This window comes from Chelonoidis abingdonii, chromosome 11 (assembly GCF_003597395.2).
Source record: "Chelonoidis abingdonii isolate Lonesome George chromosome 11, CheloAbing_2.0, whole genome shotgun sequence".
In the NCBI taxonomy this organism is placed as follows: Eukaryota; Metazoa; Chordata; order Testudines; family Testudinidae; genus Chelonoidis; species Chelonoidis abingdonii.
The window spans coordinates 27473039-27485558 of record NC_133779.1 but is presented as its reverse complement, the minus strand read 5'-3'; the positions used below and the strand labels follow the sequence as shown (position 1 = coordinate 27485558).

At 55.8% G+C, this 12520-nt stretch overlaps 1 protein-coding gene across 1 annotated transcript in view; it reads left to right on the top strand.

Moving 5' to 3' along the window:
* TMPRSS9 (transmembrane serine protease 9) overlaps positions 1–9858 on the top strand; it is a 50678-nt gene extending 40820 nt beyond the window's left edge. The window contains exons 10-17 of the mRNA XM_075071353.1: positions 155–326; positions 1899–2170; positions 4542–4678; positions 6196–6562; positions 7452–7623; positions 8111–8376; positions 8949–9085; positions 9515–9858. Of these exons, the coding sequence (XP_074927454.1) occupies positions 155–326; positions 1899–2170; positions 4542–4678; positions 6196–6562; positions 7452–7623; positions 8111–8376; positions 8949–9085; positions 9515–9676 (1685 nt within the window). The 3' untranslated portion in view covers positions 9677–9858. The remainder of the gene's footprint in view (positions 1–154; positions 327–1898; positions 2171–4541; positions 4679–6195; positions 6563–7451; positions 7624–8110; positions 8377–8948; positions 9086–9514) is intronic.
* The last annotated feature ends 2662 nt before the right edge of the window (positions 9859–12520 follow it).

Genomic DNA, 12520 nt, shown 5'->3' with positions numbered 1-12520 from the left:
GGGCACCTGTTGGTGGAAACAGCAAGCTTGGCAGGAAGGAGTTAGATAAATGTCCCTGACTTGGCCCTGAGCTGTCACCAGGTCAGGGCTCCCTCCTTACCTATCCCCAGAGGCAGCGAACGTACTAATGGGCTGTGCTTTGGCTTCTGTTTAGAGTGCGGAGGGCGACCTGGGCTTTCAAAACCCAGCAAGATCGTGGGAGGTATCGAGGCTTCCAGAGGAGAAATCCCCTGGCAGGTCAGCCTGAAGGAGGGGTCGAGGCACTTCTGTGGGGCCACTGTCATTGGGGAGCGCTGGTTGCTGTCGGCAGCTCACTGCTTCAATCAGTAAGAGTCCAACTCCTCTTGAAAGCTCTGCATGTTGTGTTGTTCCAGTTTCTGTAGCCCCAGCCACACTGCATCATCTGGGGCTGGTGAGAGCTTTTGTTACTAAGTGGTCATGAGGTGAGAGGCCAAGTATTGTCACGATTCAGAAACAAGGGATCCATCACCAATGTTCACCAGGGCAGAAGGTGAACAGAAGGTGCTTCAAGGTACTGTACTAGGTCCCAGGGTGTTTCAATACATTTACTAATGATGCAGGAAGGGGGTTGAGTAGTGAGGAATTAAAATTTGCAGATGACACACAGTTATTTATGTGAGTCAGGACCAGAGAGGCCGTGAGGAACTTCAGAGTGCTTGAAGCAAGCTAGAGGAAAGGGCAACACAATGTTAGGGTGCATAAGGAATGAGAAGGAAGAGAATACAAAAACTATTACAATGCTACTATGAAAATCAATAGGCGACCCCATCTGGAAACTGGGCTGCACTGTCACCCCATCTCAAAAGGGATAGTACAGAATTAGAAAGGATTCAGCCAAGGGCAACAAAACTGGAAAAACTCTCCTAGGATCAGAGGTTGAAGAGACTGAGACTGTTTGCCTTAGAAAGGAGACTAGACGAAGGGACATAAAGAGTCTAGCAAAATAACGAATCATGTAGAAATATGTCAGGAGCATCTGTTCTCCCTGTCTCACAGCACAAGGACAAGAGTAGTCTCCTTTCAACTGAAAAATACAAATTAAAACCCGATGAAGGGAAATGCTTTTACCCCTACATACACATAATTACACGGTGAAACTTAGTGTCGCTGGACGTCATTGAGGTCTAGAACTGAGTAAAATTTAAAGAGGGACTGGACTTTTATATCGTGGACAACAAGAATAGGTCGAGTTACAATAGTTAATGAAAATAACAAGAACATTGGAGGGAAATGAAACCTTGTGCTTCAGGGTTTAAACCAGTCTCTGTCAGGGTTTAGACCGGGACCCTCATGGGGGGCAGATTACCCTATGTCTGACACTGGGGGTTTCTTGCACCTTCCTCTGAAGCACCTGGCGCTGGCCAGTCAGAGACAAGACGCTGGGCTGGACAGCCTTCGAGCCCGATCCAGGCCAGCCCTTCCTGTGTGCAGAACAGCCCCACTAGCTGCTTTAGAAAAGGACTTGTAGGGCTTGTAACCAGTTAGCTCCAGTTTTCTCCTCCACTGGAGCAAGTCCTTGGTAGAGAGTCAGTTCTGAAAGGTGACTACTGAGCCTGAGAGCGCCCCACAGGCCCCGGCTGTCAGGGGAGTGAAGCTGCAGGAATCCCATATGGCTGCCCTTGGCAGATGAGCATTAGCCTTGTAATGGAATTGCTGTTTTGAATGGTGATAGTTGTGCTGCTCTCTAGCCAAGGAGAGGTCACCTAAAAGCAAGAGCTTCCTTTCACAAGAGCACATTAGCCAGCAAGGTTCTGTCCACACAGAACAGCACATTTCAGGCCCTGAAACTTATTGACCCTCATAAGATGCTTAAGTGTTAGCTGTTTCGAATTCACAGTGTGTGTCCGTGTGGTGGGGGGGACACTGTGCACTTGCAGGACAAAGCTGGAATATCTGAAAGCCTACCTGGGTACCACATCCTTAACTGGCACAGACGGCAACGCAGTGAAAGTCAGCATAAAGAAAGTGGTGCAGCATCCCTCCTACAACCCCATCATCCTGGACTTTGACGTGGCTGTGCTAGAACTGGCCAGCCCCCTTCATTTCAACAAGTTCATCCAACCCGTGTGCCTCCCGTTAGCTGTGCAGAAGTTTCCCGTTGGCAAAAAGTGCATGATTTCTGGATGGGGAAATGTCAGAGAAGGCAACAGTGAGTAAAGGGGGATAGCTCAGTGGTTTGAGCATTGGCCTGTTAAACGCAGGGTTGTGAGTTCAGCCCTTGAGAGGGCCACTTAGAGAACTGGGGTAAAAATCTGTCTGGGGATTGGTCCTGCTTTGAGCAGGGGGTTGGACTAGATGACCTCCTGAGGGCCCTTCCAACCCTGATATTCTATGAATGTGATTTATCCATTGATCTACTGTGGGCTAGGGAGAGACCAAGCAGCAAATGGCTGCATCCACCCAAGCTGAACAGGCCAGAGGGGTGTCCAGCAAAGACAGCCAGAAATCAACAAGGGCTCTGAGACCCCAGGGAGAGAATCAGGGCAAAGGAAGCACCCTCTGCCCTCAGGAAGAGAGAGAAGGGAGATGGCCAGAGCCCGGGGCAGAGTGTGGTGGAGCATTGCCTGTCTACACTTTGTAACTGCCCAAGAGAACGGCAGTGACTACCCAGTGCCATTGACGAGGTCCCTGCCCCAGACAGCTCAAGCTCACATCTAAGCCTGGACCTGATAGTGCTGGGCAGGAGGATAGACACTAGGGAGGGGACACGGACTGGGTTAAGGCACGTGCACTAGCAAAGTGAGCCTATTGCCCTGCTAGGCAGGGGACAGAGACCACCCGGAAGCTTCCGAGATCCTGGGCACTAGAAAAAGTTAAACGTCTGGAACCCTTCTGCCAGGCAGCGGTGGCAGCAGCAACATGGGCCAGCAGATTCAATATCTAGGGGATCCTCTCAACAAGACAAAACAGACCCAGCTCCAGCAACCTGGGAAAACCAACCACCACCCCTGGGTGCGTCTGAGGGGCAAGACTCCCCCCTCACAAGCACTGAGTCTGTGCATAAAGCTTATACTAAAGGGAACCAGGGGTGCCAGAACAGGGGGGCAAAGGAGCTGGCCTGACCGCCTTCCCCTCCTCTTCCTCTGGAGGCCCCCATCCCCCAGCCAGGCCAGAGACAGGTCAGGGTAAGAGTCACACAGGCAGCTTTGGAGAAGCGTGGACCCTCCACCTGCCCTGGGCGGGGGGCTCAGGGGCAGGGATACAGGCCAGGGGCTCCTCTCGGCCCCCCCCCCCCCCGCATCCTGAGCAGATGGAGGGACCCAGGCTCCCTGGCCTGGCTCTGGCTCGGCCAGGAGGTGGGGCTTTGGGGGAGATGAGGGGGGCAGAGGTGTGGCCATGGAGGGGACAGGGCCTCATGCCCCTCCCCTTCAGGCAGAATCTATTGCCCTCACAAAGGAACCCAGCATTCAATTGGGAAAACACCATGTTCAAAAGCACCTGACCATTAGCAAACATCTACCCACAGTGTCTTTTGCCTTGTGGTATTAAAGTCCAAACCAATGTCCCTTGAACCCACCACTCCTCTGTCCCTGCACTGCACCCCCTCGCAGCTGGCTGCCTTTAGTCAGCAAAGACCCAGGGGTCAAAGGTGCATTCCTGTGGGTCCAGCCCCACCCGTGGAAGCAATGCCTCCTCTGCTGCTGCTGGCCACCTGTGTGATGCCACATCCTGAGTCCAGCTCTCCGTGACCTCGCTGGGTAGCAGGGAGCCACTCTGCTGCAGCCTCTTCCTGGGCCTTCGCTGCAGCTCTGGCCCCACTCCAGCTCCAAGGGTTAGTGGCCCATCAGTGAGCCCAGCAATCACTGACCAGCAGTCAGGACTCTCCATGGAATCCAACCAGCATCATCCTTAAACCCAAAAGAAGGGAGGGTCCCATGGAGGTAAGAACATTTGGCCCCACACCCTCTCCTCTTCACTGGGTTTTGGAAGCCCTGCCCTGCCCTGCTTAGCAAATGAGCTCAGTTGAGGTGACAGCATGCCCTGACTGAGCACAGTTCTGCTGCCCTTTACTGGTCCCTCAGGAGAACAGCATTCAATACAGGAGGATTTGTGACCCCAAACTCATCCCTGTGGCAAAACAGCCATCTGCTACACACCTAGGCAGAGCAGGCGTCTATGCAAACCCGGCCTGTTCCTGATGGGCTTGTCCCCCAGCACATCACTAGATGTCAGGGGAGAGCTTGTTCAGGTCCTGCTTACACAGTCGCTGAGCTTGGAGAGCAGCACTGCCTGGCTCCAGCCCCCCAAGAGCCAGCCTGGCAGCATAACAGAAACCCAAGGGCTCCACAGCTGTAGCTTACACAGACTGGAAGGAAATACAGTCCACCAAGGCTGAGTCCCAGCAGGCTCAGAGTGGTCTCTGCTGTACTCAGTGTGGAGCAAGGCCTCCTGGAATCTGGGCTGCCACTTGTGTCAGAGCTGCAGGCTGCCATCTGGCCTCTGACTGCCCTGAGCAAGTGGGCATCAGCTCCCCTTCTCCTTGCAGCCCCATGCTTACTAATCCCTTTGTTTTCATGCAGTCACAAAGCCCGAGAGCCTGCAGAAAGCTTCTGTCAGCATCATTGACCAGAAGACCTGCAATGTTCTCTACAACTTCTCCCTCACTGACCGGATGATTTGTGCAGGCTTCGTGGAGGGGAGGGTTGACTCATACCAGGTAAGAACCTTGGAGTTCTTGACTCTCTCCAGAGAAAGACCCAGAGAGCTGCTGGGAGCTCATGGGCTCAGAATCTGCCTTGGGGGAAGGTGGAGACAGACCGTGCAGCAACTGTGCTTCTTCCAGAGGTTTTGTCTATGTGCTGCCGTAAGCAAGATCTACATGGACCAAGGGTGGGCAAACTACGGCCCGGGGCTGCATCTGGCCCTTCAGACATTTTAATCTGGCCCTCGAGCTCCAGCTGGGGAGTGGGGTCTGGGGTTTGCCCTGCTCCAGCCAGGGAGCAGGGTTGGGGGCTTGCCCTGCTCCCTGCATGCTGGGGCTCCATGTGGCTCCCGGAAGCAGTGACATGTCCCCTCTCCACCTCCTATGCATAAGGGCAGCCAGGGGTGTCTGCGCATGGCACCCACAGCTCCCACTGGCTGGCAACCACAGCCAATGGGAGCTGCAGGGGTGGCACCTACGGATGGGGCAGCACGCAGACCCTCCTGGCTGCTCCTCTGCTTAGGAGCTGGAGAGGGGACATGCCGCTGCTTCTGGGAGTTGTTTGAGGTAAATGCCACCCGGAGCCTGCACCCGACTCCCTCCTGTGCCCTACCCCAGCCCTGATCCCCCTGCCTCCAAACCCCTCAGTCTCAGCCTGGAGCACCCTCCTGCACTCCCAACCCCTCATCCCCAGCTCCACCCTAGAACCCACACCCCCAACCAAAGCCCTCACCCCCTCCTGCACTCCAACTTCCAATTTTGTGAGCATTCCTGGCCCACCATATAATTTCCATACTCGGATGTGGCTCTTGGGCCAAAAAGTTTGCCCACCTCTGACATGGACAGATGAGGAGGACAGTCCATCTGCCAGGATCGGCAGGTAGCTTGGCTCTTCACTATCTTAGGGAAGGTAAATGAAGCCCCATGCAGTTTAGTGAATGACCTTCTAAACCACAATTCTGCTACACCACAGGAATATTCAAGATCCCAAGAACAAAATGCTGCCCCTGCCCCTGATGACTGGCCATAGGGTTGTCTAGAGAGACCGTGACAGCTTCCTGGAGGCCTGTAGACATGCTGAGTGCCGTAAGGCACATCACTGAGCTGCACTTGTTGACCCCAAACCCTCCTGACAGGAGAACAAGGGGCTGTTCTGTACAAGGGAAGGGCAGTGCACTGAAAACTCAGAACAGGAAATATTGTTTTACATAGTTACCCTGTGGAACTCAGTGCCACAGGATATCAGTGGGGCGCAGACATTCAGATTCTAAACACAGCTGGCCATTGAATTAGCTAAAGACAGGGTGCACTGTCACACTAGATGAGGTGAGAGGGTATGGGTGCCTCAGGGCATGAGCTGACCTTGAGAAGCTGGGTGAAATTCCCCCTACAAGCAGGGAAATTCCACAAGTGTGCAATATACAGTTTCTTGTCCATTTCTCTGTAGCACCTGGTGGTTCCTCTGTTTGAGGAGTTCCCTCAGGAGCTCTGAAAAGAGTATACCGAGCTGTCACTGCCTGGCTTCTCCCCAGGGGGACTCAGGTGGACCGCTGGCCTGTGAGGAGACCCCAGGCCTGTTCTACCTGGCCGGTGTTGTAAGCTGGGGGATTGGCTGTGCTCAGGCTAAGAGACCGGGGGTGTACTCCAGAATAACCAAACTCAAGGACTGGATCCTAGACGCCATCTCATCCAAGCCCAACCTCAGCTCTGGAGCAGGCACCTCGCCCAGCACGGCAGCTGCCAGGACCTCCAGCACAAGCAGCTCCCCAGCCAAGCCCAGCAGCGAGGCAGCCACCAGCCCAGCCAGCCAAATTACCACCAAGCCAACTGCTACCCCCAGGAAAACCACCACTGCTGCTCCCAAGACCACAGGGGCTGCCAGGCCCAGCCAGCTCCCAGGTAACAGACTTGGGCTAGGCTTGGGGTGCCTGTGAACGGGGAGGGAGAGCCCCCACCACACATCAGTCACCAGAGAAAGGGGAAGGCACCCAAACTGCATGGCAGGCACCAGTGGGGTATGGGGGGGACAAACACCCCTGCCATGCAGCAAGCACATTCTGTCGCAGCGAACAATCCAGCCCCATATCAGACAGGCCCAGCCCCGCAGACCACATGCTGAGTGGGCTGTGGGTTGTCGCCTTCCAGTGGTGCCCTGTACCAGCTTCACCTTCAAGTGCTCCAGCAAGATCTGCATTGGGAAAGCGAACCCAGAGTGCGACGGCGTCACTGACTGCAGCAACGGCTCTGACGAGCACAACTGCAGTGAGTGCTGTGACAGGAAGTGGGCACCTATGGCCTGTTGCTCATCCCGCTCCCATCCCGCCACTTACCCCCGGGCCGCTCGTCCCGCTCCCATCCCGCCACTTACCCCCGGGCTGCTCCACTTAAGTGTGACCATGCTCTGGTGTTGGGGATGAGGGGTTGGGAGTGCAGGAGGGAAGCTCCATAGAGCCTGACGGCCCAGCCTGCCTGGGCAGGAAACACCCCTTGATCATCCAACCCAACCCCTCCATGTCAGCCGTTGAGTCCTTCACACCAGGGTCCCAGCAAAACCAGTTTACTCCGTATCTGACTAACCAGTTCCTTCCTTCCCCACATCCCCCACAGCCATTCTCCCAGTCCCCCTGGCCACCCCACCAACATCCTAGGGCAGCTTCATGGGCCTGGTTGTCATACTGCCCCGTGGGCTGGCCACGCCTCTCCCAGGAACCTGCCCGTTGTGGGGCAGGGAGGGAGCTCAAACTCTCACGTCTGCTTAACCAGCAGCTGCCTTCTCCCTCTGTTTCAGATTGCGGCATGACCCCTGCTGTGGCCTTCAGCAAGATAGTGGGTGGCAGCGGAGCGGCCCGGGGCGAGTGGCCCTGGCAGGTCAGCCTCTGGCTGCGGCGGAAGGAGCACAAGTGTGGGGCCGTTCTCATTGCTGACAAATGGCTGCTCTCAGCAGCTCACTGCTTTGACATGTAAGTGAGACAGGGTCACCACAGCCTGGCCCAGCTGGGCCCTCCTCTGGCCCACCAGAGGCAGGTGGTCTGCTCAGCTCTTCCTCCACATGTCCTCAGCCTCCTCATCCAACACTCCTCCAGGATGCTTCCTGGTTCCACTCGGACCCTTTGCACAGGGTGCCCTGGGGGAGGCTCTAGGCTGCCAAGCCAGCACTCCTGCCCAGTGTCAGAGCCCCACCACACAGCTACTGCCTGGAGCAGGGACCATGGAGAACCAGTCATAGGGGCACTGCCCTTGAAACCCTGGGCAAGGGGAGGGCTGCTGCCAGCACTTCCTACCACTGGGCCTTCACTGAGCTCACGGCTGGGGCAAATGCCTCCTCGTTCGACTCAGCAAGTGCTGCCATGGCGTATGCTAGCCCCAAGCGCCTGCAGGAATGGACCCCCTTGCTGGCTGTCCTGAGCCGCCTCCTAAACAGCCCTACTGCTCTCTCCCACCCTGCAGCTACAGTGATCCCAAGATGTGGGTGGCCGTTCTGGGGACGCCCTTCCTCAGTGGCACGGACGGGAGGGTGGAAAAAATCTTCCGCATCTACAAGCACCCATTCTACAATGTCTACACCCTGGACTACGACGTGGCGCTGCTGGAGCTGGCCACAGCTGTGCGGTTCACCAGCACCATCAAGCCCATCTGCCTCCCGGACAACTCCCACGTCTTCAGGGAAGGGGCCCGCTGTTTCATCACAGGCTGGGGCGCCACCAAGGAAGGAGGTATGGCCCCGGGGACCCAAATGGTACTGTCCTGTACACAGTACAGCACGGCCACCTGTGCGTCCAGCCAATGCATGCACTGCCCCAACTGGCCACTGTTTGCACCCTACCCCTCCAGTAACACCCACACCGTGCCATACCCCTCCAGCCAACACCAACACCCACTCTAGCTTGTTCCTCCCATATGATATACCCACCTACCCAGTGCAGCCAATATCCATGCCAGTCTCTTACAGCTGTGCTCCCACTCCCCCTGCTCTGATGCATCCACCACCCCCATTTGGCTGTTGCCTGTGCCATCCCTAATTCCCACACTCCAGCTAAATCATCTGTTTGTGAACACCTGCACCATTCCCATCAACACAACCCATGACTAACAAATCCAGCTGCCCAGTGCACACCTGCCTGGCAGGAAGAGAGCTCAGCCTTCCCCAATCGAGGCCTCATTCGCATTCCACAAGAGCTGGCTGCAGCATGTGGCACCCAAGCTATGGGCCAATCATCACAGGACACCTCGCCCCCCAAGTTCCAGGGTCAGGTGCACAGGCTAACAGTGATCTTTGTCTTTATAGGCCTCATGTCCAAGCACCTGCAAAAGGCTGCAGTAAACGTCATTGGCGACCAGGCCTGCAAGAAATTCTACCCCATCCAGATCAGCGGCAGGATGGTGTGTGCTGGCTTCCCTCAGGGCACCATCGACAGCTGCTCGGTGAGCAGACTGGCCAAGGGATCCCTGGAGCTGAGCCCACAGGGCAGAAACTTCTCTTAGCCCAACCTCTCCCTTGTTGGGCCATTGCCCTGCTCCCCCACTGATTGCTTGAGATCTCCCCCCCTCACCCCGACTGTTCCCTGTTTCATTGCCAGTCACCACTCCCAGGGCCTCTCTCCTCACAAGAGACCCCTAATCTCAGGCCACAGCCTGTGTACACAAGCTCATGTGCAGAGCCACCTCAGAAGCAGGGAGTTGTGGGGAGCAGATCCCCATGGAGCTGGGCTGGGCCCCTGAGAAGGTGACTCTCAGGACCGGCTGCTGGGAGCAAGAGCATCTGTAAGCAGCATGCAGGCATGGGGCACTCAGCATGTTGAGGGCTGCTGGGGTCTCTTGCCCTGACACAGGCTGGTCTCCCTCTTTCCACAGGGCGATGCCGGTGGCCCCTTGGCCTGCAAGGAACCCTCAGGGCGGTGGTTTCTAGCTGGAATCACAAGCTGGGGCTATGGTTGTGCAAGGCCTTACTTCCCTGGAGTTTACACCAAAGTCACCGCCGTCCGGGGCTGGATCGGGCAGAACCTCAAGCTGTGAAGCTGCATTTCTGCACTCAGGGAAGAGAGAAACGTGGGGTGGAATGGTTACCAGAGCGCCTGGAGCACTACTTCCTTAGCCCACATACACTCCTTCATGCTGCCGAGGGGTGAAGATGGCCCAATGCCGGTGCAGCCAAACGCTCTGTACCAGCTCCGATTCATCACCGGGGCATGCACTAAGCAGAGCTCGCTTGCCTAGAACAGTGCGATTCTAGACAGTGGCTCCTGTAAATAAATGTGGCCTGTTTCACCCAAGCCCCTGCAGCACAGTGTGTGTGAGGGCTAGAGTAGCCCTGATCTGCTGGAAAGCCAGGCTACATAGAGTAAAAAGCCACCCGCTATCACTGCAGTGGCTCCGAGCAGGTGATTTACACCCTGGTGCTAATGCAGCGAGGGCCTTCCAGAGGGGCCCATGAGTGGCACTTGCAGACGCTCCAGGAGGTGGCTCTGCAGACTCTCTGCCTTGGGGTTTCAGAGCTGGGCTGCCATTGACAAGATACCAAACCAAACCCACCTACTGTACCACAGCTTGACCACCCAAGACCCAGTTCCTTGGATGCTCCTCACTGGCAGAAGAGCCGCCCCAGATCTGTACCCCTGCCCATGCCCCAGCCAGCCTCAAGCACCATGCAGGGAGGGACGACAGTGTGCAGTACTGCAGTGCGTAACTCACAGGAACCCTTAGGGGAGAGTCACTCACCTAAGACAGGGATGCTCAACAGCTGGCGTGCTGAGCAGGGAGCTGCCTACGTCAGCCAGTGGGTAATGCCAAGGAGTGGGGATAAGCCCAGCTCCTCCAACCTAACGTGGCACCTGTCTTCACTTGTCCTTAGCCGGACAAAGCATTCAGCTGAGAATGCCAAGTCAGCCCTTTCTCAGGAAAAGCCTCAGTGGCAAAGCAGCCCCCACCTCCCTTAAAGTTCAATGCCCTGTCCTTTGGGCACTCAGCTGGGGTGGGAAACAAGTTTTCAAATCCCTGCTCTTCCTGAGGTGGAGCAAGGACTTGTCTCCCATCTCCCTGGAGAGCACCCTCACCCCACAGCTCTCACTGGGTTCTCTCTGGCTGCCAGGAGTTAGTTATACACATGGAAACAACTTCAGCAAGAGGTTGAGAGACTCCCACCCAGGAGAGTCAACGGCTGGGTGTTTAGGGCACTTGCCTGGAAAGCAGGTGACCCCGGTCCTAAATCCAGCACAGCAAGGATTTGAAAACAGCTGGCCCATATCACAGAGGAGTGCCCAAACACCTGGGCTGAATAGACTTAGCTAGTCCCCAAAACTCCTGAGCTGGTCAACCCTTCTGACCATATCTACCAGATTGGGCCCATAGGCGATGGGGCGATGCCTAGGTACAAGGGAGGGGCAGAGCAGCTCGGCGATGTTAGGACTGAGGCAGTTTTATGCACCAGCTGCTGGAAATTTAGGTGCCTCCAGCAGCTGAGTGGGGGGTTGAGGATTTCAGGATGCAACCCACGGTGAACATCTGGTGCAGAGACAACCCTTCAGCCTACTGTGGCCAAAGTGCAGCCCCACCCACGGAGCTCCCAGTAGGTACCATTGTGCCACATTACAACACAGGCTGGGCCCAGAGCTCTTTCAGGTGAGCACAGCATGAGCTAATGCAGCAATTGGGTGGGTGGTCCAGGCATTGCTCCTGCTTAGGGATTCCTGGACAGGCTTCTGGCTAGGCCCATTGATTTAAAAAGGCCTCCAGGCTGCTGATCTACTGTAAGTGCCCGCTGCCTGGCCATGGTGTCAGGGAGGTTGTGGGACTGGTTCCAACCCTGTGTGCCATTAGAAGTTATGTTCTAACCTTAGTGCAGCTTAGAAGGCAACTTCAAGCCCTTGCTCAGTTATTTAGGCAGCAATGATTCCCCAGATCACAATACAACATCCTCTTGGCCTGGAACTGCCCTAGGATTCTGGGACTGCAATGCTGTCTCCTAGCAGAGTGGGTTGGGCTCTGCTGGCCCCTGCAGCTATTAAACATTCCTGGGGGCAGACTCCTCCTGCTCACAAATCCTGCTTTGTTCTTAGGAACACAGGATTTGCTAGAACAAGACAGTGCCCACCCAGTCCAAGCCTCAGGCTGCACATGACTCCATAATGCACCTGTGCAGGACCAGAGAGCAGGATGACCCTTCCTGAGGCCAACTGACGGCCCAGAGGTGATTTTGGTCCTATTCAGCATAGTGCTCAGGAAGGCACCTGCTCCATGCACAGCTGTGATCAAGAAAGAGCCCACAGGGTGCTGGGATTTTATTCTCAGCACAGCCTAAGAGCGGCACTGAGCTCTAACCCCACCTGGCTCTGGATCACAGCTGCATATGGAGTAGCACCTCTGCAAGCACTGCGCTGCAGAGCCACAGCACCCTGCTCCCCTCGCTCTGTTATTTAACTTCCCCTCAACTGAGCTAGAGCCAGAAGCCAAACAAGCTGAACAAAACAACTGACATTTTAACAGACGGTTGCCGAGCACCTCTAGCGTTTGCTCCCTACTCCTGGTCCATAGGTTCTCAGTGACTCAAGGAATAACCAGTCTCAGGGGACCCACTGACTGGGAAAGAGCAAAAAGGGGGCACCGTAGGAGCTGGAAGGACCAGGGCAGCTCTGTTGGTCCTGCCCTCTGGGGCTCCTGGCTTAGGGCCCCCATGAAACCATCCAGCCCTTGGTTGAGTTGCTGGAACCTCAGAGGTGGCTCTGAGCGTGGCCTACAGGCGGCAGCTATTAGCTGGTCACAGGATTTAATCCAATACCTGGAGCAGAGATTCACCGCATCCCAAGTGGGGAAGGGACATCTTCATGGCCCAGAAAAGCAACGGGCAGAGACTGAAAATGAAGA